The sequence below is a fragment of the Ambystoma mexicanum genome, chromosome 2q (assembly GCF_040938575.1).
Source record: "Ambystoma mexicanum isolate Mex_15411 chromosome 2q, UKY_AmexF1_1, whole genome shotgun sequence".
In the NCBI taxonomy this organism is placed as follows: Eukaryota; Metazoa; Chordata; class Amphibia; order Caudata; family Ambystomatidae; genus Ambystoma; species Ambystoma mexicanum.
Genome location: NC_090924.1, coordinates 554,523,873 through 554,551,734, shown reverse-complemented (window position 1 = coordinate 554,551,734; position 27,862 = coordinate 554,523,873). Strand labels below are relative to the sequence as shown.

Genomic DNA, 27,862 nt, shown 5'->3' with positions numbered 1-27,862 from the left:
TCCCCAGCAGCTTTGCTGGATTTTTGGGGTTTGTTTTTTTTCTCCTGCAAAGGGTGAGACTCTTTTCCTCCCACTCTTAGGCATGATTTGAGATATGTCTTTGATTTATTGTGCGCTTATGGGATATGGGGTCTTTTACTCCATAGGGTATCATCCGTTTTAGTGTATGTGTTACACAGCACCCTCAGTGCAGTAACACAGGGGTGTCATAGTGACCCCCAAACATAGACTCCATACCCTGGGACTGACTACTGTCTCCCAGGGCATGTAAGGTCACCATTGGCTTTACTAGTCCAAAATTGTGAACAGAACCAGTACAAACCATCATATTGTGGAAGTACTGGAAGGGATTAATTAGATTGCCCCTGGGTCTGTTTCCAAGGGGGCACTGTCCAGTCCCCCCTTTTTGAGTTTCTGGCTGGTGGCAGTGGTTACCACGTGAAATATTCCACCAGAATATTTCCTATGGGATTTTCCCATTGATTTTAAATGCACCACTTTTTGGTGCAATGTTAAAGATACCGCCGGTTTATTTATTTAATATAAAATCACCGGTTGGGTCTTTTCGCCTGAACTCTTTTCCAAAAAGGCATTTGTGTCTGTCTCTGTAACCCCAGCCAAGGTCGGGCCCTTTGTTCCACTTTTTGGCAGGCTTCTCCACAGAAGCCCTCCAACTGGTGCCACTCTGTCTGGGTTCCACAGGATGTGTGGGTGGGGGAATTGGCACCCTGGACTGCATTGCCTTAGCAACCCAAGTCGCACTCTGTTCTGATTGGCCCAGTGGTGAGCCACCCGGCTCACCACTTAGCATGTATGAGTGACAGCTAGGCTGTTGAATGGAGGGTTTTCTGCATAAAAGCAGGGCTTTGGGGACTGGAACTTCAGAAGTCACCACAGGACCTAAGAAATCCGAAGAGGGGAGAAGCTGAGCCATCTGCAACAACGACACCATCGGTGGAGCCCTGCTGCAACGACCTCACCACTTTCCCGATGACAAGAGAAGATCTTCTGCTGTAAGAGTCTTCTCCCTTTGAGCTGGTGGGGACAACCAGTTCGCCGTTCGCCTTCCAGGACGTCCCTTGGTCGAATCGCTCGTGCCAAGCACCCCGGCGGCCGGATAGCCAAGCTTCACCACTGTGACCGCAAATAAAAGGAACGCACCTTTTTAACCGAACAAACTCTGCAGCTGGTCTCTTCCCTGGGCAGTGCAACGACTCCAAGTTTCCTCCTCAACGAGAGCTTCACTTCCCCTGGTCGAAACCACGAACTGCAACCGCTGCCAGGAACAACTGCCACCGCTGGAGCTTCCTCACTCTTTAAGGTACTGTGTTCCGACTGGCCTCCCTTTCTGCGGATTGCTAAAGGTGACCCTTAAATCCTTGGCTTTCCAACTGGGTTGCCCCCCAGACCTTCTAACTTTATCTTTCGCATCAAATCAACCTCCTTTGAACATTTCTGCAAAGACTTGAGTGCTTTTTAAACTGTGTGATCTTGGGCACATTTCGCCTTGCTCCATTTAAAGTGGGCCTGGCCTATGAACTTTGGCTCTACAGTAGACTCTGCCTTCAATAACTTGCTGTGGTCTTAGAAAAGTGTTGGGAACTGTTTTATTTTCATAACCTGCCTTTTTCTCTCTCCCTTTAACCTAATTATTAACCTAATTATTGGGGTGCCATCTAAGTTACGTGCTCACATCTGTTTTTTTTTACAAATAGTGGTGTTTTGACCTAGACTTGTCTAATAATTATTAAGGGAGGTGTGTATACTTTTCTGATTTTGTTTTGAACTTGCTTTGATCTATAATGCTTAGTGTATTTCTTAAAGTGTGTTTTAAATAAATAATTATATACTTTTGATACCAAGCTCTGGTCAGTGTTTGCTTGCTCTACTGTGTTTTTATCCTTATTGTGTATCCTCTGTATACTGCCCTACTCATCTTGAGAGAAGTCTGACTGCTCAGCCACAGCTACCAGGTAAATCTGGGTGGTGCAGACTGCTACCAATTGGGTTTACTGCTTACTCCTGTAGTCTTAATCTTCTTGCAGTGTTCCCCAAGGGAACTGCATAGGATTCTGCCTAACAAGGTCTGTCCAAGCAACCAGTGTCACGTCCTTTGTGTAAAAAAAGAGTAACAAGACCCATTGTCTGGAAAGACAGGGGGAAACCTGATTGGATGAACACAGTGTTAGGGAGACTTCTCATTTATGGCTAATTTCCCTCACCTAGTGAGTCCCTCAGCAGCTTTGCTGGATTTCTGGGGTTTATTTTTTCCACCTGGTAAGAGTGTGAGCCTTTTTCCCACTCTTACATGTGTTTTGCCTTGTGTATTTCTACTGTTTGTGTGATCTTGGGCTATGGAGCTACACCACTCCAGGAGCCCCTTTTTGTGTGTTACACAGCACCTTCAGTGCAGTAACACAGGGTCGTCGAGACTTCCCACGGACTCCATTTTTCTGGGGCTGATTTATGTCCCCCAGAAACAGGTAAAGTTGCCATTAACTTTATATAGTCACTTTAAACTACAGACCCAGTACACCCCATCTTACATGGAGTAATGGAAAGGGTTAATTCCTATCCCTTTTTGACTGTGCATCTCTGAGCTTTATTTTGCTCTCTTAACACTAAGAATTGGCTGGTGGCAGTGGTATCTACCCTAACTTTTCTACCGCGATTATACTATATAAACGTGGTACTGTTTTAGGCTATTATATTAGCCTCGAACTTAAACCCGCTTGACCAAATACTTTTTATTTCGGCTCCGGTTGGGTTTTATCGCCATTTCTTTTTGTTAAAGTCCTTCTTGTGTTTTACTTTGCGCGGCAAAACAGGTTTGCTTCCTTTTTTCGCCGACCTTTGGCGTCTGTGTCTAGGTGGGCTGAATGTGAGGGAGGGGTGTAGACACCCCCTGCACAGGGTATCCTTGGAGACCCAAGTCGCGCTTTATTGTGATTGGCTGAGGTGGTTGTCCGGCCCGGACAACCCCCCTGCTGAGTGATTGACAGCCAGGTAGTGTGAATGGGGGATTTTGGCATAAAATTTTGAGCTGGAAGTGAGAGTCGCCACTGGAACTGCAAGGAACCGAAGAGAAGCGGAGAAGAAGACTGCTGCTACAACTCCCGAGTCCCGGTGAAGCCCTGCTGCAGTCCTGAGCTATCTACCCTTCAACGACAAGAGAGGATCCAGTCCGGAGTCTTCTTCCCTTGAGCCTGGTGGGATCAACCACCTGACCTTCCACAGGCAGAGGATCCTCTTCTTGGTCGAAATCGCTGCACACAGCTGTAGTGTTCCGGATAGCCACCTGAAGAGCCTCTTCTGTTTTTAAAGGAGCGCACTTTTTATTCACTGGTGCTTTTTGCTGCTGCTGGCTTCATCCCTGGGTAGTGCAGATCGCTCCAGATGTTGTCCTTCTTGTCCTCACGACTGAAGCTTCAGGAACCGTGAGTCTGCAGGAACTACCAGGAACAACTGCCGTGGCACCAGCTCTTCGTCATACGAATAAGGTACTGTGTCCGACTTCGAGGAACTAGGGTGAATCCCTTTTCTCCTCACCAAAGGCTTGTCCTTACCTTCCTTCCCTCTTATAACTTTTGCTTCCCTTTTGACAATATCCAAGTACTCCTGACAATCTCGAATCATGAACTGTTCTAACCTTGTGATCCTTGACAACAGGACCCCTGTCCCATTGACACTGGCGCAGGCCTATTGACTTATCTACATTTTAGAAAGTGTCTCTTGATTCTATCTGCCTTGACAAAAGTATTGCCTATGAGTTTTATCCCCAACTCTCTTGTGTTAATTCATGTGCGAAGTGTGTTTGACTACGGTAACATTTGTGCTCGCTTGTACGCTTCTCTTTCGTAAGACCGAACTGTCATTACTGTCAAAAAGTGATCGCGTAATAACCCCGGTAACGTCTTTGTTTCACAACACCGGTCCGTCAAATCCAAAGGTACTTACCTTGAATTGTGCTGCACAAGGGGAATTGGCTGTGTGTAGTGTATTTGAAATGTGGTTTTAATTTAATAGAAGTGAAGTGTTTTGTGAACGGATGGTTTAAAATAAATGTACTTTTACTTTTTAACCAAAAACCTTGAGTCAGTGTTTGCTTCAGTCACAGTAATTGTAGTCCTTTGTGTAATCTCTAATACTGCTCATTTGCTCTTGAGATAAGTCTGGCTGCTCCACTACTGCTACCACTCGAACTGTGTAGTAAAGACTTGTACCAGAGGTGAACTTGTACTACCACCTGTGGACTTCATTTTGTGTAGTGGTCCCTAAGGGCACTGCCCAGGATTCTGCCTAACACACAGAAGGCGGAAAAGAGTCTACCAAACTACTTTGTATCCTTACACGAATCTTAAAGCCCATATACAAAAGAATACTTTGGCCAACTTTCAGACATGTCTACAAATGAAGAGCACCTATGGATTAACATACATGTATGTGTTTCTATTATTTTTGCTAGAGACTACCAATGAGGAACACGACAAAATTCACTTTACTCCTTTCACGAAACATATTCCTAAGGAAAAAAATCTCCTTTGTCATGCCCCCCTTACAAAATCAGGTACTATGGAAAAAAAAGCAAAGGGTCATGTAAAGTGACAGAGTTGCTGTCCTAAGAAAATTCAAAACATCGTTAGAGCATATCCAATCCACAGGCGCATCAAGGTATTTTCTTCCGTGAAAGACCCCATGCCTGCATGGCCTTTACATGCTTAATTGCATTCTTTTAGAAACATGCTTTTCTCCGTGGGGCACCCTTTGCAAAAATCATGTTGGTTAGCATTCAAGACTAGTCCGAAAAGCATTCCCGTTGGTCACGTGACTCGGAATGAAAGGAGACCAATTGCATTCTAAAACTTCAGAAGCGAGTTCGTTTAGTCCAAATGAGCGAGAATAAATCAACGGGCACAATTTCACAGAGTTTAAAAGGTCGTTAAGAACACTGCAAGTTTTGCACGTTGGAGAAATACTTTCGGTATAAAATGTTGACGTAGTTTTTAATGTTATCAAGGATGAATTGCATTGTGTTTGATATTATGTTTTGTAACAAGTTACTTATGTCTATTGTGTTAAGGTTTTAAAAAACTATAAAACACACACACACACACAAAATGCTCACTTACCGAGAATCGCTAACTTCCCCAAAGACCAGTTTTTGCAAGACGCAGCCTTGAACTGCTGCAAGTACCCCACATGGACCACCCTAATAAGGAAAAAAAACAGAATGTATGGGCATCACAGAGGACACTTGATTTCCAGAAAAGGAGGATTACACTACCCTAGATTATTTTATCAAGTGTTACTCATTTTCTTCGTTTTGTATGCTGTGTGCTTTGTAATAGGCATGGAGAAATGTAAAATGATCCCATAAAATAAGTACAATAACAATTATTACAACCAAAATAAGTAAAATCCAGTAGTCATTAAGAAATCAACTTAAAATCGTGAACGTTTAAGAAGCAGAATTAATAAGTATGAATGTAAAACAAGAGCACAAGAGAAAAGATGCATGGAACGTGAGTATTCCAGATAGTATGCATGTAATGGGTCTCATTACAAGTTTGCCACGAATGGGCAATTACCGGGTCATTACGGCCCAGCCGGAGCCGGAATTAAATGCTCCCCTTTCCCATTTGAGCCCCATGGGAACGGGGAGGTCGGATGCACCAGCACCTTTCAGAATGGTGGTGGTGCATCAGACATGCTCTGCTCGCGGGTACCGGACCTGAAAGGTGAAAAGACACCCGCGAGCATAACTCTTAGTTTGCCGGTCCGGTAACTACAGTACCAGCAAGTTTACCGGTCCCATAGTTACCGGACCGGTAAACTTGTAATGACCCCCAATGTGTATTAGCACCCAGGACATTGGAGCCAACCAATCAGATTGCTCGGAACTTGGGCTGAATCCCACAGACCAAGCCTGCATCCCAAGCAACCTGTTGGCTGCTTCCCCTGCCTGCCATCTTCTCCACAACCCCCCTCCCCCTCAGGTCTCTGGTTCCGTTCCACCCCCACTAACCTGATTTCTTTCAGCGGTAGCTGCGCAACCGCCGCCACTCCAGCCACCTGGGCCGCCATGGAAATGGAAGAGGGGCTCCATCCTTCTGGATCCATGGTGGCCATCTTAAGTAAGTATTTTGTTTCAATGAACAGGATGCCGTGAGGTATCCTGTTCACTGAAACAAAATACATAGCTCTTAGCACCCCGGATTTCCAGATTTAAAACTAAAAGCTAATAGCAATAACACTGCATCTGGCAGGATGATGTTGCTTATTGTGTTAATACGCTCTTTATCTTCATATTAACTGCATAATTTGAGTGAAGGTAAACCTTATGGTGGTGAAACGACTACCTATCCTCCGAAAAAGTGGAAAAAACTAAAAGGGTCACAACTTGAAACAATCCCATGCACTGTAAAGATGAATAAAGGTGAAAACTGCTTACAACGAAGTGCGCCATAAGTTTTATGCGAAATATTTACTGCAGTGGAAAGTGCAGCAAAGTGACAAATCACATAACAAAAGCAATCCATTTCAAGTCTTCAGAAAGAGCGGTTAAGGGAGGTGCCACACCGCAGAGGGAATGGTTCTTTATGTTTCCCCTTCTCTCGCTACTCTTTCCTTGGCAGGTCAGTCCCAGGAATATACCACTCAGTTCACTTCTTGATAACTCAGTCACAATGGTATAGCACCCAGCTATTTTCATGACTACCCAGCTGCAGGGCTAGAGAGACAACTTGCTCCTCCAGATGACTTAGGCTTCCTTGGGAAATAGGACCTCATTGCAAGTGTGGCAGTGTTGGCAGATCCTCCACTTCAAGACCAAACTAACAGTTTGGTGGTGCAGTAAATCCAACAGAATTAGCACTGCATTTACCGCACCACCAAACTAGGAGTTTGGCCTTGAAGTGGAGGATTTACCTCCAGGATGATGCTGTTGGTAAATCCTCCACTTTAATGCCAAAAAAGTGGTGGATTTATTGCAGAAGAATTACCACTTGCGGTAAATTCACCATAATCCCCATTGAGTCCGATGGACTCCAGAAATGGGGTACAGCACTGCCATACCACCACTAAGAATCCTGTGGACTTACTGAGTGGGGCAACAGTAACTGATTCTGCCAGTAATTCAGCAGATTTAGCGCCCACTACTCGCAAGGTGTTACATGGTAACAGAACAACTGCACTGGTTTGAACTTGTGTTTGTGAAAGAAGGTTAATAATCCTTTCACAAGGGATATTGTGGATTAACAACCAAACATTGTGGAAGTGACACATGTTGTGTCACAGAGAAAGACAAACTGATTGACAAAGACTTTGCTATCACCTTGAACAGAACTTTGCTAAATCAGAACTGTAATCCAAGTGATCCTGTATTGATCGAGGGGAATGGAATCCAACCCTGGCCACAAGGATTGCTTTCAAGGACTTTTAAGTTTGAATTACAGAATTGTTTTGCTGAGCTAAAGTTAGCCACATTTTCCTTGTATAATTTGATTGTGTGTATTCGTGTGAGGGCCAGAGATATTTTTCTTTAAATTTAGTTTGCTAGGCAGGGACCTCTCTATTAGTTTATGGAAAGTTAGGCGTTTATCCAAACCCCTTTTTATTTTGAATAAATGTCAAACCTTGAGAACACTTTACCTTTTTGTCCGTCTCGCATTTCTGACCTCTCACACTCTGCTCTGCCTCCTCCAATATCCTTGTGGCTCCTCGCCCTCCCTGTGCTTCATCGCGCTTCCACTCCTTCTCTCTTCTTGCTCCACTTGCATGGAATTTTCTTCCCACGGACATCCAAGAAGCAGTCCACACGGAGTTGCTCAAAAACAAACTAAAAGCCAACCTCCTCTCCTCCGAGTTACTACCTCTCATCTGCTGGCTAGCCAACATTTTCCCCCTTGCCTTTAATGTGCCTCTGTCCCCCACTTCCTCTGCCTCCACTCTAACACTTCGCCTATCATGGTCACATTCCGAGCCCAGTGGCCATACCATCTACCTGCACTTATAAATGTGCAATGTTCATTCTCCTTAATCTTTGTGTGTCTACTAAAGTATTGTCCCCGGTGACTATTCCATTTACTCCCCTCCACAACCTGATCAGAATGTCCCTCAAACTCACTCCCTTGTGCACCCTCTTCTTAAGAAACCCTCTTCTGACCCCTCCTGCCCGGCTAACTATCACTCAATCTCCATCACTCCCTTCCCGGGCAAGCTCCTGGAGGAACTGGCCATCTCCCAGCTTAACCACATTGCTGAATCTGTTGGCAGTCTTCATGACCATCAATCTGGCTTCAGAGCTGCCAGAAGCACGGAAACTGCTCTCCTGAACATCCTTGAGGACCTGCTCTTGAACCTCGACTCCAACACTCCGTGTGTTCTCATTCTGCTCAATCTCTCTTCTGCCTTTGACAATGTCAACCATGCCATCCTGCTCAACCGTCTCCGTGATAACCTGGATATCACTGGTCAGGCTCTGGCGTGGCTGACCTCTTTCCTCTCCAATCGACCCTCCCAGGTCCAACTGGGGTCCTTCCTCTCTGACATCTTTTTCTCCACCTGTGGTGTCCCCCAGGGATCAAATCTCTCTCCCTGGCTGTTCAACCAGTATCTGGCACTCCTTGCCCACCGCATCGTCGCTCTCTGCCCCAACTTTCAGTGCTATGCGGACGATACCCAGCTCATTTTCAGGCTACCCTCGGCCTCCTCCACTCCTTCCCTCATCTCTGACTGTCTGTCTGCTATCCAGGAATGGTTTGCCGCCAATGACCTCTGCCTTAATGCCAGTAAGACTGAGATTCTACTCATCGGCACACCCACTCCCTCCTTCCCTACAGCTCTCTGGCCGGCCTCTCTTGGCCCTCTTCCTGCTCCTACCTGCAAGGCAAAAAACCTCGGGGTTATCTTCGACTCCACACTCTCCTTCTCTCCTCATATATCTGACGTCTCTAAGAAGTCACACTACCAGCTGCACCTCCTCAGAGGTATTCTTCACTTCCTCTCCTTCCCCCAGAAGCTCACTGTCTCACGAGCCCTGGTTCTCTCAAAGCTGGACTACTGTAACAGCCTCTATCTTAATCTGCCTGCCTCCACTCTCCGCCCTCTGCAACTCATCCAGAACAGAACTGCGAGACTTGTCCTTGGCCTCAAGCCCAGGGACCGTATCTCTCCAGGACTGAAGTCTCTAACACTGGCTCCCAGTGGCTGCGAGGATAAAGTTCAAAACCCTCTGCATTGTCCACTAGGCCTTCTGGGGCCTGGGGCCTAAATACCTTCAACTCTCTCTTCCTAAATATCTTCCTTCCCGAGCCCTTCGCTCATCCGTCTCCAACTCCCTCAGGGTCAGCCGCTTCTCGAAGCAACGAGCTGGGGGTAGATCTCTCTCCGCGGCAGGGGCCTCCCTCTGGAACAGCCTTCCTGCCTCCCTGAAACTTGAGGAGAACCATCTCCGGTTCCGGAAGCACCTCAAAACCTTCCTCTTTGCTTCTGCTTTCTCTCTCCCTCTCCCCTGCTAATTCTTCGCTGAAACTGCACCGAATCTGTAACTGGGCCACTCTCACCAACCTTGGTCCTGGGCCCAGCCACTCTCCACTTGCACTGCCTCCCTGGCAACCCCTGCACTGCGGGACTGTCTCTGTATCCCTACAGCCCCCCCTTCCCAGCACTTGTCTGCACTTACCTTGCACTTGCCACCAGCTGGCCCTTTATTTATTTTATTCTACTTACCTTGTACTGCACTTCCCCCCACTCCCCTTCCCCATGCACTTTCTCCCTTCCCCCTACCCCTGCACTTGCGCGATCTGAATGACACCTGGCCTAGTAGGATCGTTGTCTGTCTTTCCCTTGTTCCCCCCTCCCTGCCTCGACAAGCCTTGAAACACTTGTGTATAGGCGCGTTACAAATGCCATATCATATCATATCATATCATACCCCAGTGTAAGAAGATCACAGCTTCCCATCAAATCTGATTTCTTACCTATTATACGTTCTTTTGTGATCACTAGAGCATTGTTCCTCCTGTATATAAATAAAATAAATATTCTTCGTTGGATCTGCGAGGGGTCAGAAATGAGAAGCAGACACAAAGTGGTAGTGTTTTCAACATTAGACATCTTCTCCCCCCTAGTAACCGCTTCAAACGAAACTACGGATTCCGCCTCCGCCCATCTGAGGAGGTCCGTCCACCATAGCTCCACATTGGGTCTGTGGACTGCCTTCCAACCCATTGCGATCCTGCGCTTGGCCAGGTTGTAGGCTAAGTCCTTCATTTTGCTTATGTGCTTTAAATCCCGTGGCCTGGGAAAAATCCCGAGCATGCATGGCCAAGCTCATCCCAAAATCTGTGCACCTCCGGGCAAGTCCAGAACATGTGTAGCAGTCCCGCTTCCACCTCCCCACACCTGGGACATTTCTGTGTAGCTGAGCCTCCAAACCTTGCAATTTTCCCGGGAGTCAAATAAGCCCTGTGAGTAACATACAATTGGAGTTGTTGGAGTCTCGCATTCCTGGATACCTTTTTATGGTACCTTTGGGCTCTCTCCCATTGCCCATCTATCATGGGTCCTCCTACTTCCTCCTCCCAGTCCTGCCTCAATTGAAGCAGCTCCTTCCCTACCTTTGCTCTTAGAAGCTCGTATATTCTGGATATCTCGTGCCCGCCCTCCGAAACATCATACATCGTTTCCAGGGAAGCATCAGGGTCATCCGCTAGCACTGTCTCCGGCCATCTCTCCCTTACCCGTTTCATGAGCCTAGCGTAGGTTATATACTGGCCTCTATGCACCTCTGTCTCTTCTTGCAACCTCTGAAATTCCAATGCCTCCCCTTCCTGCCATATGTCCGCCAGGGTGGCCAGGCCCACCGGTTCCCATTATCTATGGACCACTTCGAACAGTTGTGAGTCGTTCCCGCATAGTGCCACCAGAGGGGCCTGCTGAGAGAACGGCTCTATGTCACCCATCTTTCTCCACATTCTGCGCCAAACCTCCCAGCCCAGCCCAGCCTCAACAGCCGCCCTCTTCCCACCAGTTTGTTTTTTTGTAACCACACCACTTCATTCAAAAAGTATGGGGCCGAGTCTTCCCGCAGAAGCCTGGCTTCCGCCGAGTCTTCAGTCGACAGCCACCTGGCCACATACAGCAGCTGCCCCGCCTGATAATAAAGCTCAAAATTTGGCAGGCCTATGCCTCCTTGTCACATGGGTTCTGGAGTTTCCACAGGGCCACTCTGTTCCTGGAGTTACCCCATATGAAGCCCCTGCACACGCTATGAAGTCTCACAAATAGGCTCCTGGGAATCAAAAACGGGACATTCACAAAGAAGTGCAGGAGTCTGGGCAGGACCACCATCTTAAGCAAGGCCACTCTCCCCATCATGGTCAGGGGCAATCTGGACCAAAACACCATGCTGTTCTTGACCCCCTCTATTGCTTTCTCTGTATTATGTTGGTGCTCCACCTCGATCCTGTGGTAAATGTTTACTGCAAAATACCTAAATGTCTCAGTCTGCCATGGTATCGGCAGGCTAGGCAGCCTCTGTAACAGGACATTCTTGTATCTACCCAAGGGGAACAGACTAGACTTCCTAGGGTTCACCGATATGCCCGAGAGGGTGGCATATCGGTCCATCACCTCTAGCACATACTGCAAGTTCTCCTCCGGACAGCGCAGATAAAGGAGCATGTCATCTGCGTACAGCGATACCAGGTACTGTACTAATCCCCACCTCCCTGTATTGTTGCCTCAGACATATTGCCAGCGGCTCTAATGCCAGAATGTATAGCATGGGCGACCAGGGGCATCCCTGTCTGGTCCCCCTGCTGAGTTGCCAGGTATCTGAGATTATGGATCCTGTTTTAACTCTCGCCACCGGGGTGCTGTATAACAACTGGACCCACCTAACATACCCAGGTCCCATTCTGTATCCCCTCAGGGCTGCTTTCAACCAAGGCCATCGCACCGAGTCAAAGGCTTTGACCGCGTCTAGCGACACGATGGCCAGCTCACCCTTATCTTCCTCAGTGTGGTCAATGATGTGGTGTAGCCTCCTATGGTTATCTGTGATGTTCCTGCCGGGGACATATCCCGTCTGGTCTGGGTGTATCAGCTTACCGATCACCCTCTTCAGCATATTGGCCAGCACTGCCGTAAGTATTTTGCTGTCCTGATTCAGCATGGACAAGGCACTGTAAGATCCGCACTCCGCGGCCGGCTTGCCTGGTTTTAGGAGTGGGATAATCATCGCGTCGCGAAGGGACAATGGCAATTCCCCCTGCTCATAGGCCTCATTGAACAAAGCAAGCAGTGGCTGAAGCAGCTCCTGTTTGTATGTCTTGTAAAACTCGCTAGGCAACCCGTCCGTCCCGGGTGCCTTACACGTGGGCAAATGTTGGATCACCACCTCCAGCTCTTCCGAGGTGATAGGGGCGTCCAGTTCCGCGTGTTCTAGGTCATCCAGGGTGGGCAGCTCTATGTCCTCTAACGTGTCCAGTATGTCTTGGCTCCTATACTCCCCTGCGTCCTCATATAAGTGTCTGTAAAACTTGAGGAACTCCTCGTTCACCCCCTCCTGGGTATTACAGATGCAACCTTCCTCATCCCTTATCCCACTGATCACTGTGCGAGGGGTCTCACTCTTATACAGCCAGGCCAGCAATCTGCCTGGCTTATCGCGCCCTGCGTGTAGCCTCGCCGTATATTTCTTGTAATTTAGTCTACATAGCCTATCCCAGAGTCCACTGCAGGTTAACTGTAGGTCTTTTATCTTATCGCTATTCTTCCGGGCGGTATCCTCATGTCGCGTGAGGACCTCCAGCTCCCTTTCCGTTTCCTGAAGCTCCCTTTCAATGCCCCCCTGGAGCCCCTTAGATTTCGAAATGGCTACTCCACGCACCACCACCTTGAACGCCTCCCATACTGTACCAACCGAGCGCACACTGCCCATGTTTATATCAAAATATTCCTCGCTGGCCTCCCTCAAGTCCTCCCGGAACCCCTCATCTTGTAATGGCTCAGTCCTAAGTCTCCATGTCGGGATCTGCGCTCTGGGGGGTTGGTGTCGCCACTCTACCACCAAAGGCGAGTGGTCAGATAGTACCCGGGCCTTGTATTCCGCTCCCACCATTTCTCCCGCTATCTCAGCCGCTACGAACACATAATCTAGCCTCGTGTGCAGGTCATGTGGTGCTGCATAGTGCGAATATTGCCTATCCATTGGATGCAACCTGCTCCACACGTCTTCTAGGCCTAGATCTTTTAACAATGTCCCCAGTGCTTTGGCCGCCGGCGCCGGCTTCCCCGCTCTGTCGACTGACCTACCCATTTTGGGATTCAGGGTGCAATTAAAGTCCCCTCCCCACACCACCGCACCCCCAACCAGGGGGCTAATTTTGCTGTAAAGGGACCTAAAATAAGCCGCTGTATCATGGTTGTGGGCGTAAAGATTTATGATATGCACTTCCCTGTTCTCCAGGAGTCCTGTCACCGCCACCATCCTGCCCTCTGGGTCTACCGTTGAGCTAAGCACCTGGAGCGGCACGTGCGGCGCCACCCAAGTGATAACCCCTCTAGCGTACGCAGAATACATAGCCCCCACAACATGTCCCCTCCATTTTCGCCTAACAACCTCCAACTTCTCCCTTGTGAGATGAGTCTCCTGCAACAGGGCCACATCAATGTGCATCCTTTTTAGATACAGCATCACTTTGTTACGTTTCAGATAGCTGTTAAGGCCCCGTACATTCCAGGTCACAATTCTGAGGTTACCCGATGCCATCCACTCGGTTTGTTCCCAACCCACCTCTCCCTTCAATGCTTCCCTTGATGGTTTGTTTTCCGGCTTTCCCCCCTCCCTCCCTCAACAGTTTTCCCCCCTCCCTGTTCCCCAACTCCCATCCACTGCACACAACCCAGCCCCTCCCCCCCACCCTGCCCTGCCCCAACAAATGCCCAGCTCCATCCCTGGATCTCAGGCCCACCCGCGTCTGGTCCTGTCCAGTCGCCGAGGACTAGGACCCCGCGGGGCGTCACCGATCTAACGGTGACCTAACTAAGTATATTACTATTGGGTACAAGGGATGCCTCCCAGGAGCTCCCAGTCGTCTATTTTAGGATTCGTGCGTCCAGCCAGTTGATGCTACAACACACCCCCCACAAGCTTAATACAACTCTATAATCAAGTCCCAATGTCTTGGTCATGTCACCCTAGGTGCCACAGCCGTCTGCTACTTATCTCCTGTAGCTCCCATCTGGACATCCGGTTCTTGAGGTCGGTCCTGCATGTCCAGCCAGTCCATTGCCTCGGTCGGCGTCTCGAAAAAAAGGGATCTGTTCTTATAAAACACTTTCAACTGGGCTGGGTAGAGCAACATGTAGCGATGGCCTGCTTCCTTCAGTCTCCTTTTCACCGATCCAAAGTTCATCCTACTACGCTGTACAAGCAGCGTATAGTCCGGGTAGGCCGTGATTTTTGCGGAACCCTTTTCGATCGTTCCTCCCCTCCGGAAAAATTTGAGGATCTTCTCCCGATCCGGATAGTTCAGGATCTTTGCGATCAGCGGCTTCGGGAGGGCTCCAGGGGGGGGTCTCCTTGTCAAGGCCCTGTGCGCCCTTTCAACCGCGAACCCCTGGGTCAGCACCCCGCCTATTATCTCCTGTAAAAGCATGGATTCCACGTATTCTGTGGGGTTTGACCCTTCCATACCTTCCGGCAGGCCCACTATACGGATGTTGTTGCGTCTGGCGCGCCCTTCTGCTTGCTCAGCTCTGTCCTCCAGATTTCCCAACCGTTGCACGAGGGCATGGAGCTCCTTTCCATGTGCGGCGCACGCCTCCGTGTTCGGGGCCATCTCCTCCTCCAAGGCCCCCAGTGCGCTCTGCAATCGTTCGCACATCCTGTCTCAGCAGGTTCACCTCCTCCTGGACCGCTACGATCTTGAGGTCCAGGCCCTCCTGCAGCTCTTCCATTGCCTGGCCCAACTTAGTCTCCCAGGCCACCTTTAAGTCTGCGATCGCTGCCAGCACCTCCTGGATCGTACCCGGTGTTTCCGCCGTTGCCGTGGGTGTCTCCTTGCTGTTGCCCCCCTCCGCTTCTGGGGGTGACCTGGCATAGGTCTCCATCGTGGACTGACGGATCCTGGGTCTAACCACTTTAGAGGACATCCTGCTATGTTAACTGGGCCCCAGTTAACATAGCAGGACCTCCCTCCGCACAAAGGACCGCGTGGTCACGGACCACTCTCAGCAGGCCAAGCATGTACTTGTATGTACTTGTCTCTTCTCTCACGCCCAGAGTGGGCCGTCTCTTCCCATGTGCTCGTACCCTCTTGGTGTCGTGGCCCGGTCTCTGTCGTGTTCCTTCTGTGGCCAGTGCTCGAGTGCGCTCACCTATTCGCCGCACTCCCTTTGTTCCCCCTCTTCCGCGATCCCAAGGCCATCCGGCCCACAATGCCCAGGCCCAGAGGGGCCGCTTTAAGTGCAGGGGATCAGCAATTGTCTCGCGTCGGCCTCAACCACTGGCCTGCGCCAATGTTTCGCTGTGGAAAACTGAAGCCACCACTGCCCGCACGTTCGCGTCGGCCCCAGGATCCACGGCCACCTAATTGGTGCGCTGCCACAATGAATCCTCCTGGGTTCCGCCGGCGTTCGATCCGATTACGCCGCGGGCCCAGCGTCGGTTACCAATGTGCTCAATGAGTCTCGGCAATGTACAGTCCATAGGTTGTACCAGCTCCGGGTACGTGTGCCCACAGATGTGCGCCGCCTCAGTGAAGCAACAGCGCATTTCGGTCAAGTGCCGCGGTCTGCTTCTAATCGCTGGTCTTGTAGTTCGATGCAGGGGCTTTACAGGACCTACATCTCGTGACCCCTGTTGTCCTCTTTGTCTCTGCTGCCATCTTGTTCCACTCGCCGATCCGGGGCACGCGGCTCACAGACTAGTATAACTGAGTGTCCTCACCCTCCACACGCATCAAAGTTTCATCGAGTGTAGCCATCATCTTCACACGCATGGGCATTATTTTCCAGTGCCGGCCGGTTCCCGTGCACGCACTTCTCCTCCAGGATCATTGTAGGATCAGCTGAGCTCCACAAGAGCACGTCCCTTTACATGGCCGTCCAAGCCACGCCCCCTACCTGGCTATTCTTAGTACATATAGCCCCTGGCATATTAGTGGGGGAAGGTGGGTGGGAGGCATGGAAGAAAGAGGACTGTGGACTATGTACGGAAGGCATAATATCACAAGTATTGAGACTGACAGAATGGATACAATTTGTAAAACTTTTATTGAAAATGTTGGGGTTGGAGAAACTCCTATTTTGCCCTATAACCAAGATGGGAGTAGTCTCGACCATCAAACGATAAACAAAACAGTCCTAGTGGAGCCTGTCAAACCAAAATGGCCTATGCCAACAAAACCTAATGCCTGCCCTATCTTTTGTACAAAAAGTGTAAAAAGGAGAAATGTATGCAAAAGGAAAAATCAATGTTCAAATGATAATGTGACTGAACCAGCTCTCCTCGTTAGGCCTCATGACGTAATGCGATCCTTGTAGGCAGGATGACCCACTCTGGTTTCCAACACAATACACAGTCTCTTTGACTGACTTCCAAAATAATGTTTCAACAAAAACGTTCACAAAGGGCCCCCTCTGCTGGGCTCAGACCTCTCACGATAAAGTTCAACACAAAAGTTGCAAGGGGGCTCCCTAACCCTTCCACAAACTAATTATACTTCGGGTCTCCCTTAGTTGGGCTCAGACCACTTTCGGATGTCAAAGTCTTTAGAATGAGCGTGGATTTCTTTACAGACCACATCAACTGAACCTTCACTATTTTACTTGAACTCTTGCTTCACCTTTTAGTTTCAAACAATGTACCTTTCACAGAGACTTTCGAATGGGCTACTTCCTGTCACCGGACCACTCTATTACTTAGTATTGCTGATCTCGCAGCTGCATTTTACCTTAAAGTTCATTCATGGGTCTGCGTTTCCTCGCATCTCATCCACGCGCCTGCAACCTTCACTTGTGATATTATGTTGCTATTTCATTCACTTTAGCACACCGGTCTCTCAGGTCACTTGCCAACTGAGTGGCTGTGTGTGCTTCTTGTTTTGCGTTTTCCAATTTTCGAGTTAAGGTTAGTACCACATACTTGGCCTCGCCTCCCCAACTCTGCTGTGCATCCGGAAGGGTTGCTGGCATCCTTGAAACACAAAGGGCCTCATTATGAGTATGGAGGTAGCCATGGCGCTATTAGCGCCATGGCCGCCTCCATACCGGGCTCCAATAACGGGTTCCTGCAATGCGGAATTACCGGGTCATTCTGACATTGGAGGACCCGGTAATTCCTCCTTGCAGGAACCCGTCCCCATTCCCATTGAGCTCCGATAGGGTTCAATGGGAATGGGGAGGGAGGTAATAACGGGCACATGACGAATGGCACGTTATTAGCTCCCTCTTCCCCTCGCGGGACCCGGAAAGGCCTTCTGGTTTTACCAGACGTCTGTCCCGGGTCCCGCAAAGGGAACCTCGTAATAGGCGCTCCTGTAATGAAGGGTGCCGGTCCCGTACCGGCACCCTTCATTACGGGAGCGCCAGGGTCGTAATGAGGTCCAATGCAATCTTCACTTGTGGGATCGGCCACCTCCAAGTGTCTTTCGCAGTCTGTCGGAGGCAACAACCTCCAGTAGGGAAGCCTTGGGGTTTTCTGCCCACTGCTGTTGTCCCTTGGCCCATTGCTCTGCTCCAGAAGGTGTGCCATCATCCCAGAAGTTCTGCTCGTACTCGTTTTCCGCCTTGCTCAGATTGTGTCCTTAGCTGTTGCCTTTCATTCGTGTGAGGAGAGCTAACTGTTATCAGGTGTATGCACATAGGGTAAAGTGCCTGACTTTGCCTGACCTAATTAACAGGACATGTCCAGTACAATGTGAGAGAGTTAGTCTGGTTACTCTCAGTCACCCTCTTCCTCGGCACAGTGTTTGTGTAAAAAGAGGTGGGGGGGGTTGGGACTTAGGAAAATCCTAAAAAATAGAATGGGGTAGATGAACAAGAAAGTGGGGAATACTGCGTCTCACCATCGGCTATCTCACCCCCAGTCCCCGAAGACCCCTGATCCAGGTGATCCTCCCGCACTGGTCCACCCCCAGTGTCTGTATTCAAAGGCGATGGCCGTGCCCTGGCCACCTGAGAGAGAGAGAGAGATCGCTGGGGACTAGTGGGTGAGTTACCCTCTGGCTTCTCACAACTAGGAGTACTCTAGTCACTAGGGTAAGTAACTTTAATTACTCATACATCCCGTCCCCTTTCCTCCATCCTTGTGGGTGATTCCACCGTACAAGACCATAGGGTGGAGCTGTGAAACCCTGCCTCATATCTAGGATGTAGCAAAAATGTTTTTTTTAGAATCGCCTGACCAAACTCAGCATTGCGCCTGGAGCTGGTGTCCAGCGAGTAGTGCCTACAGAAGGTCGACGGAGTGGCCCATGTAGCCGCCTTGCTGTTGACGTCCCAAGAAGCATGTCTGTGAAACGCGATGGACGTGGCCTTAGCTCTGACTGCATGGGAATGAATCCCCTCAGGAACAGGTTTGCCCATGGCCGTAAACAGCCTCCAAAAGTCCCTGAACCATCCAATGGGCGATGGAAGCCTGCGAGCCAAGGGGAAGAGGCCTCAAAAGTCACGAACAATGTCTCAGACTTCCTGAAGGATTTCTTCAGAGAGAGATAAAATTGAGGACCCTCTTGATGTCCAAGGAATGTAGGGCCATCTCTGCCTCAGAGTGGGGTTCAGGAACAATACCAGCAGGTAGATCTCCTGATTCAGATGGAACGGAGAGCCTGCCTTGGGCAAGAAGTTTGGATGAGTGCGCAAGATGACCTTGTTGTTGTGAAACGTGGTGAAGGGCTTCCACAAAGACGATGCCTGCAGCTCACTATGCGCGCAGAGGTGAGAGCCACCAATAAAACCATCTTTAGCATCACCAAGCAGATGTCCACAGAGGCCATCGGCTCGAAAGGCTTGCGTTGCAAAGCTGTAAGAATGACATTGAGGTTCCAGACCGGATGCAGACCAAAACACTGGAGGAAATAGCCTAGACGATCCCCGTAAGGTGGACCTTAACCACCAGGTTGGCCACCGAAAACACATGCTCAGGGGAACTCTTGTAGCCCCAATGGCCGCCAAATACGTGCAGCAAGTATCCACCTGAACGAACCAGGTGTGCTGACAAAAAACACAAGTGACTGGACCTAGACTCTTGTCACAAGCCCAAAGGCAGAACCTAGTCCATTTGCTCTTGTACTCAAACCGAATCGAGGGCCTCCTGGCCAGCTTGATGATGTCCCAGTTGTCATCCAAAATTTGAGGGTGCTAAAGCCTCAGCTGGTCAGGAACCAGGCTGCCAGGGTCAGTTTGGCCAGGTCTGCATGTTCCACTGCCCCGCCCTGCTGCGTCAGGAAGTCCCTGCTGGTGATCGGAAGACGGACGCGACCCTCGGAGCAGAACTGCAGAAGATCTGAAAAACAGGGCCTCTAAGGCCAGCGGGGGGCAACCAGGATGAGGCTGCAACCAACAGAGGCACAGAACTTGCAGAGGGCCCGTTGGAGCAGAGGGGTGGGTGGGAACGCATAACACCTGCAGTCATGCCAACAGATCTGGAAGGTGTCTCCCAACGACCCCTGACCTGCCCATGAAGCAAACTGGGGGCACTTGGCATTCTGGGGAGATGCAAACAAGTGCAGGTCCACGAACCCCTAACGCTTAAACAGGGGTAATAAGGAACAAGTTACTTACCTGTAACTGTTGTTCTCCAGCATGGGTCTGGCATGGATTCCCATGCTCATGAATATTCCCTGTCGTCAGGCTGGGAATCCTCGGTAAAGAAAAAATCAGTTTCAGTTTCGTTTCTGAACTGTCTTTCTACTAGTAACCAATCACTGGTCTCTGGGTCATTCTGCCCCAGCCAATGACTGCCTTCAGCGCTCTAGCTACATCCAGTGAGTGCAAAGTCCTCTCAGCCGGCGACAAAGGCGACGGGAAGAAAACAGGTAACACCAAGGGCTCGTTGAGATGGAAGTCCGATGGCACCTTGGGCATGAAGGAGGGGTGCGTCCTTAGCACCACTCTCGTTTCGTGGAAAGTCAGGTATGGAGGTTTACAGGAGAGGGCCTGGATCTCTCCCACTCGTCGTGCGGAGGTGATGGCCACAAGAAACACTGTCTTCCACGACAGGAACTTCAACAGTGCCAAATGCAGAGACTCGAATGGCGGCCCCATGAGCCTGGTCAGCACTGGTCAGCACCACGTTGAGCTCCCACGCCGGGGCCTGAGCCTTCACCGGCGGGAACGATTGGAACAGTCCTTTCATGAACTCCTTCACCAGGCGATGGGACCATAGCGACGAGCGCCCCGGAGTTCTGGTGTAGCAGGAGATGGCCGCCAGATGGATCTTCTTGGAGGCATGCGCCAGCCCCGCATTGGCCAGCGATAGCAAGTACGGCAGCACTTGAGGGGCCGTAATCCGCAGAGGGTTAATCGTCTGTGCACGGCACCAGACAGAGAACCTCTTCCATTTGTGTCCATAGCACTTGAGAGCCGAGGACGCCCAGGCCTTTGCAAGCACATCCTTGCAGTCCGCCGGTATATCGTACCCTCTGAACTCTAGTGCTGCAGGAGCCAGGCCTGCAGGTTCAGCGATCCCGCGTCGTGGTGGAGGATGGAGCCTCCTTCTCTGGCGAGAAGATCCGCGTCTGACAGCAGTTTGACTGGGGGGGGACGCTGACATGTCCAGAAGGTCCGGGAACCAAATCTGCCTCGGCCACGCTGGTGCGACAAAGATCATCCTGCACCGGGACCGTCTGAGTTGACTGATGAGTCGCAGAAGCAATGGCAACGGCGGGAACACATACAGGAAAAGGCTGTCTCAGGGGAACGAGAAGGCATCGCCCATGCTCCCCGGCTGGGGAAGCCTGCTAGCGAACCTCCGGCACTTGGCGTACGTCGCCGTCGCGAATAGGTCGATCTGGGGTTGCCCCATCATCGGAATAGGAGATCCACTTGATCCTGCCGCAGCTCCCACTCGTGGCACGAGCGCAGCTCCCCGCTGAGTGAGTCGGCGATGGTGTTCTTTATTCCTGCCAGATGGAAGGGTACCAGAAACATCCCTTGGGCGATGGCCCAGTGCCACAGATCCTGCGCTTCTTTGGATAGGGCTGGGGATCTGGTGCCCCCTTGCTTCCGGATGTAAAACAATGTGGTGGTGTTGTCGGTGAAGATCCTTATCACCTTGCCCTTGAGGGACGGAAGGAACGACCTGAAGGCCCAGAACACGGCTCGGAACTCCAGGACATTTATGTGCAGAGACCCCTCCTTAGGGAGCCAAAGGCCTCTTGCGTGGAGATCTCCGGTATGCGCTCCCCATCCTTCCAGGGAGGCGTCCGTCGTCACCGTTTCCTGATGTGCCGGGGTCTGGAAGTCCATGCCCGCCGCGAGATGCGTGCAGGTGCCCCACCACTGGATCGCTTGGTGGAAAGTCTCGTTCAGTTATTCTGTCCCCGAAACTGCCCGCCGCTTGCATCCAATGGGCGTCGAGGAACTCCTGTAGTGGTCGCATCCGCAGCCTGCATAGGCGCACGAGGTAGATGCACGATGACATCATGCCGAGTAGGGACTTGATGGACCTCACCCTGGCCTCCTCCATGGTCGACAGCTGTTGCACCTTGCCCTGGATGGCCTTCGTCCTTTCCTCCGACGAGGCGGCCAATAGCGCCACTGTGTCGAGTCTGGCTCCCAGGAACAGGGTGACTTGCAACGGTACCAAGTGGGATTTCGCGAAGTTGATAGAGAATCCCAGATCCGTGAGCAGTTGGACGGTCTTTGCTGTGTGATCGACGGCGAGTTCTCTTGACTTCGCTCGGATGAGCCAGTCGTCCAGGTAAGGGTAGACGTGAACCCCCGCAGGCGCAGCCGGGCCGTTTGGCTAAGGAAAGACTCCTTAGCCAAACCAACCAACCCCCACTAACACGACCCCGCGCCCCACGCTCCAACACCCTCTGCCCAACCCCTCCTGCTTTAGCTTCTCCAAAGTCTCCAATCTCGAAGTGGAAAAAATCATTCTCAGCCTAAAACCATCTAACTGTCAGGGAGACCTTTGCCCCCCACAAATTATTAAAGATGCGGCAAGAGACCCCTCGCCATTCATCACAAGACTCATCAACGCCTCCTTCTCCTCGGGCCCCGTCCCCAGCAACCTCAAAGAGTCCTGGGTCCTCCCCCTTCTCAAAAAGCCTTCTCTGGACCCCTCCATTCCCACCAACTACAGACCTATTACCACCGTCCCCTTCCTTCTCAAGATATTAGACAAGACAGCCTACCAACAAATCCAAAAATACCTTGAACTAAACCATCTCCTTGGTATCAGACAATCAGGCTTCAGACCCCAACACGGGACAGAAACAGCCCTTATCGACCTGAAGGTTCAAATTGACACTCTTAGAGACAACGGGAAAACGGCTTTACTGCTTCTCCTTGACCTTTCCGCGGCATTTGATCTAGTTGATCACAAAATCTTATGCAATCACCTGAATTCAGCTGCCCACTTTTCCCAAGAAGCCATTGGCTGGATCGAGTCATTCCTCAGCAACAGATCCATGCGTGTCTTCTCCACCACAGCTGCCACCGACCCCATCCCCATCACATGCGGAGTCCCCCAGGGCTCATGCGTCTCCCCTACACTGTACAACATGTTCCCAAAGCCCCTGTTTGATTATCTAGATGGTCTGGGTATCACCTACACTAATTATGCCGATGATACCCAGATCCTCATCCCGCTGACGGGAGATTACAACCATGATTTGGCCTTGGTGAACAGGGTGTACCTCATCATCCAGGCATGGATGGCATCTCACAGTCTATGCCTGAATGATGACAAGACTGAACTCGTTATACTTGGTTCTACCACAAACCTAACCAAATTGGACCACAACTACACCAGCTTCATTATAGACGGGAACACGATCAAAGTAGCTAAGGAAGTGAAAACCTTAGGAATATACATGGACTCCTCCCTCTCCTTCCATAAACAGGTTAGCTCTATGGCATCCTCCACAGCCTACACATGTAAGCTTATAAGAGCAGCCAAACCCTTCTTATCCACTCAGAGCTGCATTACTCTAGCCAGAGCCCTTGTATTATCAAAACTGGACTATTGCAATGCCCTCTACGTAGGAGCTAGCAAACAAGTTACTAACAAAATACAGATGCTACAAAACAACGCTCTCAGAGCAGCGCTCAGCATCCCCAAGAGAGAACACATCTCCAACATTAGGAGAGCCCATAACTGGCTCAACACAACAGATAAAATCCTGCTCAAAGTAGCCTCACTAACACACAAATGCCTCAACAACGCTGCCCCCCGCTACTTAGTCGATAGAATAAGTAAACACACCTCCAACACACCTACTAGAACCTCCAATGCTAATCTTCTCACAGTTCCCAGATTCAAACGCACCAAAATGGGTGGCAACAGCTTCCAGGTGAAAGCAGCACAACACAGTAACTCCCTACCACCTTCTCTAAGAACACCCCAAACCTACACACACTTTAGACATAACTACATACACTGGATAAAGAACAATGACCGCTAATTCCATACATCCCACCTCACCGCTACCTACCTGTAAATATGTATATTTGTAAATACGTAAACTTTTGCCTTTTTCATGACTGCTTCAATCATCTATTATCCACTGTATTTACTGCATTGTATCCATAAAACCATTGTAATTACTGTACTGCATTGTAACATGTAACCAAGCTGCGAATAATCTTGTTGCTCCTGCGCCCTCATACCCTCGGGTCTGGTGCGCAATACAAATGAATAAACTAAACTAAGCCACTGGTGCCAGGCACTTGGTGAATACCCTGGGCGCCGGCTTCAATCTGAAGGGATGGGCTTTGAACTGGTAGTGCTGCCCATGGAGCACGAATAGTAGGAATTTGAGTTGTACCTTTAGAATGGGGATGTGGAAGTAGGCATGAGGGTGACCATCCGGAATTTCTGAGACTTGATGTACTTGTTTAGATGACGAAGGTCCAGGATGGGTCGCACACCCCAGGTCTTCTTGCAGACGAGTAAGTACCGCGAGTACACTCCGGAGCCCCAGATCCTTTTTGGGACGAGTTCTATGGCTCCCTTCCTTAGCATCGCTCGTACCTCCAGAAGTAGTTGTGGGATGTGGTTTTCCTTCCTGGCCACGGGTGGTATACGGGGACACCTCAGCTGAAATTCCAGGGTGTGCCCGCGGGCCAGGGCATCTAGCACCCAACGGTCGGTGGAGATGGATTTCCACACGCTGACGAATTTTGCCAGGCGGCCTCCCACCGGGGTGCTTTGGTGGGGGCCCGACGCCAGGGCCGGTTCAGTCCTGCTTGCCGCGGTCTTGCCGCCTTGGCCTCCTTGGCAACGACGACGAGATCCTTCTGTCTTGCCGCGTACTCTGTAGGCTTCATGTGATGAGGAGCAGGCCGCTTGGCGGTACGACGAGGAACTGCCGCTGAATCCTTTGGAGGCACCTTGCTTGCCTCCAGAGTTCCGAAAGGACGGCCGTCGCTGTTGAAGAACACCCAAGGGCCGAGCTGTCTCGGTGTCTGCCTTGATGGCCTGCAGTTACTCGTCCACTGTCTTGCCGAACAGGTTGTTCCCGTCGAAGGGCATGTCCAGAACCCTGGTCTGCACGTCTTGAGCTAGCAGCGCTGACGAAGGCAAACGCTGTTGCCCATCTGGCAAAAGCCGGTGTCAGCGATGTCCGTGGCCACCGTAATGGCGTGGTCCGAAGCCACCTCTCCTTCCTGTAGGATTTCCAGGGCCTTCGCCCTCTTGTCGTCCGGTAGTACAGCAGGGGAGCGATCTTAAACAACAGCTCCCTGTCGTAGCGTGCCACAATTGTAGCCCTACGGCGGTCTTTTTGCTTTAAAGTTACGGCATGATTTTGATGTGGACCTACAGTCCACGCAAACAAACAGGAATGCGATTTAGTTTGACCAACAGTGTGTAGGGTTTATTGACTTTGTGGCCCTCACGGTTACTGAGCAATGAAATTACAGTATACCAATTGGGACAAATATTTAGATATAGCGTTTTTTCCCGTGTTTTGAGTCAAGGAAAAGGACACCCCCACTACATGTTAATATTACAAACGCTCAATGTTACAGCCGGTCATGGGAATAGCTTTGCCCATGCCCAGGTATGAGAATTAACAACTACAATCTATGAAGGATTCATTGGAACTCTCAGAGTAGCTTAGGTGGTAGGTACAAGACGATTACCAACGATATTTTATATATATTTTTTTGCATTATAGTTTTTGGAAGTTCAATTATGACATTCTCAATTTATAAAATTTACATATGGAAATTTACCCTATAGGTAGCAGGGATTATCCCATGACTGGACATGAAACCTGACAATTACATGCACAACCACGCTATATAATGGGTAAGATATCTAATCATTATGGGTATATGATTACAGGTATTTACACCTATACTGACACATGATTTTTTATCAATGATTTCATTATATAATTGTTGTTCTTTTTTTCTTTCTCTGTGTTTTTTTCTTTGATTCCCACAAACCTCCTACCCCTTTCCCACTCCCGAACATGGCCATCTTCTTATTTTTATTTTCCGTTTTTTCTCCAATTTATGAATGAATTAACAATGACTTATAATTGTTGTTTTTGAATTTCACGGTTCACATGAATATCTACTTTGTGTCTTCTTGTTTACCACACCTTTTCATTTTTATTTATATAAATTTTATTATATTTATCTTTATTTTGTAAATTGCTCTTCAAATTGATTGTACATTAATTATAAAGCCCTGATTTGAAAAAGACGTTGGATACGTCGAAACACGTGTTATCACCATAGGGCAACATCTTTCACGATAAATTGACAATTATCAATCTCAAATTGAAGTTGTGTGATTTTTTCCAATCAATGGATTTCTCATTATTTTCTTTCGGGCGCATGAGCACTTCTTAAGGGTAACCAACTTCTATTTTGTCTTTTTCTAATGGAGTAGAGGAATCAATAAACTCCATTGTTACCCTATTTTCATGCGACCTTCTAAATTTTAGTACAAGATAAAGAGGTCGCAGAGTTCTAAGTCAAAAGTACCTCAAAGTAGATTCCGCACACTTTTCAAATCGCAAGGGCGTTGGCCACTTTAATAGTCGTTGCCGCCGACGAGATGACCCGCCGTCCCATGGCGTCCAGTTTCTTCGCCTCGCCGTCCGGTGGGGAAGTTGAAATTGAAGCCATCGCCCCTGCCGCTTTCTTCTTGGCCGTTGCGGAGACGACCGAATCCAGGGACGGCTGTGCCCTAAGGCACATAGGGGCGGAGTCCGGGACCCGGTACTTCTTCTCGTACCGGTCCCTATTAGCAGGAGCCGTGGACAGGTTCTTCAGGAGCACTAGCCCCTCGTCCCAGATGTCGTCCAGTAATGGAACGGAGAGGACAGTTTTCCTCTTGGCCTCCCGCTGTTGGTAGAGGAAACCGTCCTTCTTCTGCTCTTCGGGGCAGAGCTGGAAGAGCTCAGATGCCCTGACGATCATGGCGTGGAAGGAGCCAATTTTGTAGGGGGGAGGCCCGAGCGGGTGGTGATGGAAGGTCCATTCTGTTGTCACCACCGTCGTCATCCGTCCCCTTTGTCGCTGTCTCCGTTCCTGTGAAGGCTGAAAAGGAGGAGGGGGATGAGTTCTCCTCGGCTTGCTTGGTGGGCTTCCCGACAGTCGAGGCTCTGCTGGATCATCCGCCGGGGGTAAGGGCAACCTGGTCCTTATCTCCGTACACCAGGCCTGAATAGTCATCAAGATCGCTCCTGAGTTGTCATGTGGCATAGGCACCAGTTGTGACGGGAGCGAGGGTGGGGGGAGTAGGATCCTGCGTCCCCTCCATGGCCCGCGGTTCCTCGTCGGCACCGCCGTCGCTTTCTTAGTCTGCTTCATCGGGATCCCTCCCGTAGGACCAGACCTCCTCGAACTTCTTGTTCAGGATCTTTGCGACGCCAGCCAGCTCCTCTTCAGAGGAGGTATCTGTGTCCGTAATGGCCACCGGGCCTGCCCCCCCTCTTTCTCCTCCCAGGGTTTCACAGGGGTCTTATCGATGGGCTGAAAAGAGGATTCCCTCCGCAGTGGCAGGGAAACTCTAGGCCCAGAGGTCGTCTCCACTGGGGTAGCCTCTGCAGGCTTCGCCAGGCGGCCACGACTCCCTCGATCTTACACCTTAGCCGGGTGAATCTGGGCCTTCGCGACTTTGGGCTTGCCCGAGGCCTTCACCTTGGGGGGAGGGTCACTGCCTCGCTCCCCCTCAGCTGTCTCCGTCGGGATCGACCGGGACTTCTCCCGAAGCTTACCCGGGGTCTCCGATTTCCTCTTCCCTGAGCCAAAGCCCTGGTTTGTGGTTGATGGCGCCGGTGATAATGCGCCCTGCGTGGCAGCCGAGGAGCCCGACCGATCGGCACTCCCGGTGCCCGCGGACTCGCAGTGCTCTGCCTTTTGTTGAGCCCCCATTGCCGGAGCGCCCTCAAAGGTCTTAGAAGACCGTTCAGACTTCTTCCTCTTCTCACCTGCTGCTGGGCTCTTCGCCTCCAGCCAGTTGGCGAGTCGAGTACGACGATCCCTCATTGTCCGTTCGGACATGTTCTTACAAAACGCACAGTCCTTCTCCACAGAGAGTGCTCATCCTCAAAGACATTCTGTAGCCCACATCCAGGGCAGCTCCTGAACAGCTTGGGTCCAACAGGCGTTACGCTTCCTTTGTCCTGGGCCAGGACCACGCGGGCTAGGCCTCAAAGAT

The 27,862-nt window shown here is 50.2% G+C and overlaps 1 protein-coding gene across 1 annotated transcript in view; it reads right to left on the bottom strand.

The window, feature by feature from the left end:
• The window catches only part of MINDY4 (MINDY lysine 48 deubiquitinase 4), a 1,976,984-nt gene that overhangs the window by 946,982 nt on the left and 1,002,140 nt on the right, over nt 1-27,862 (bottom strand). The window contains exon 9 of the mRNA XM_069647706.1: nt 5,130-5,209. Within this exon, the coding sequence (XP_069503807.1) occupies nt 5,130-5,209 (80 nt within the window). The remainder of the gene's footprint in view (nt 1-5,129; nt 5,210-27,862) is intronic.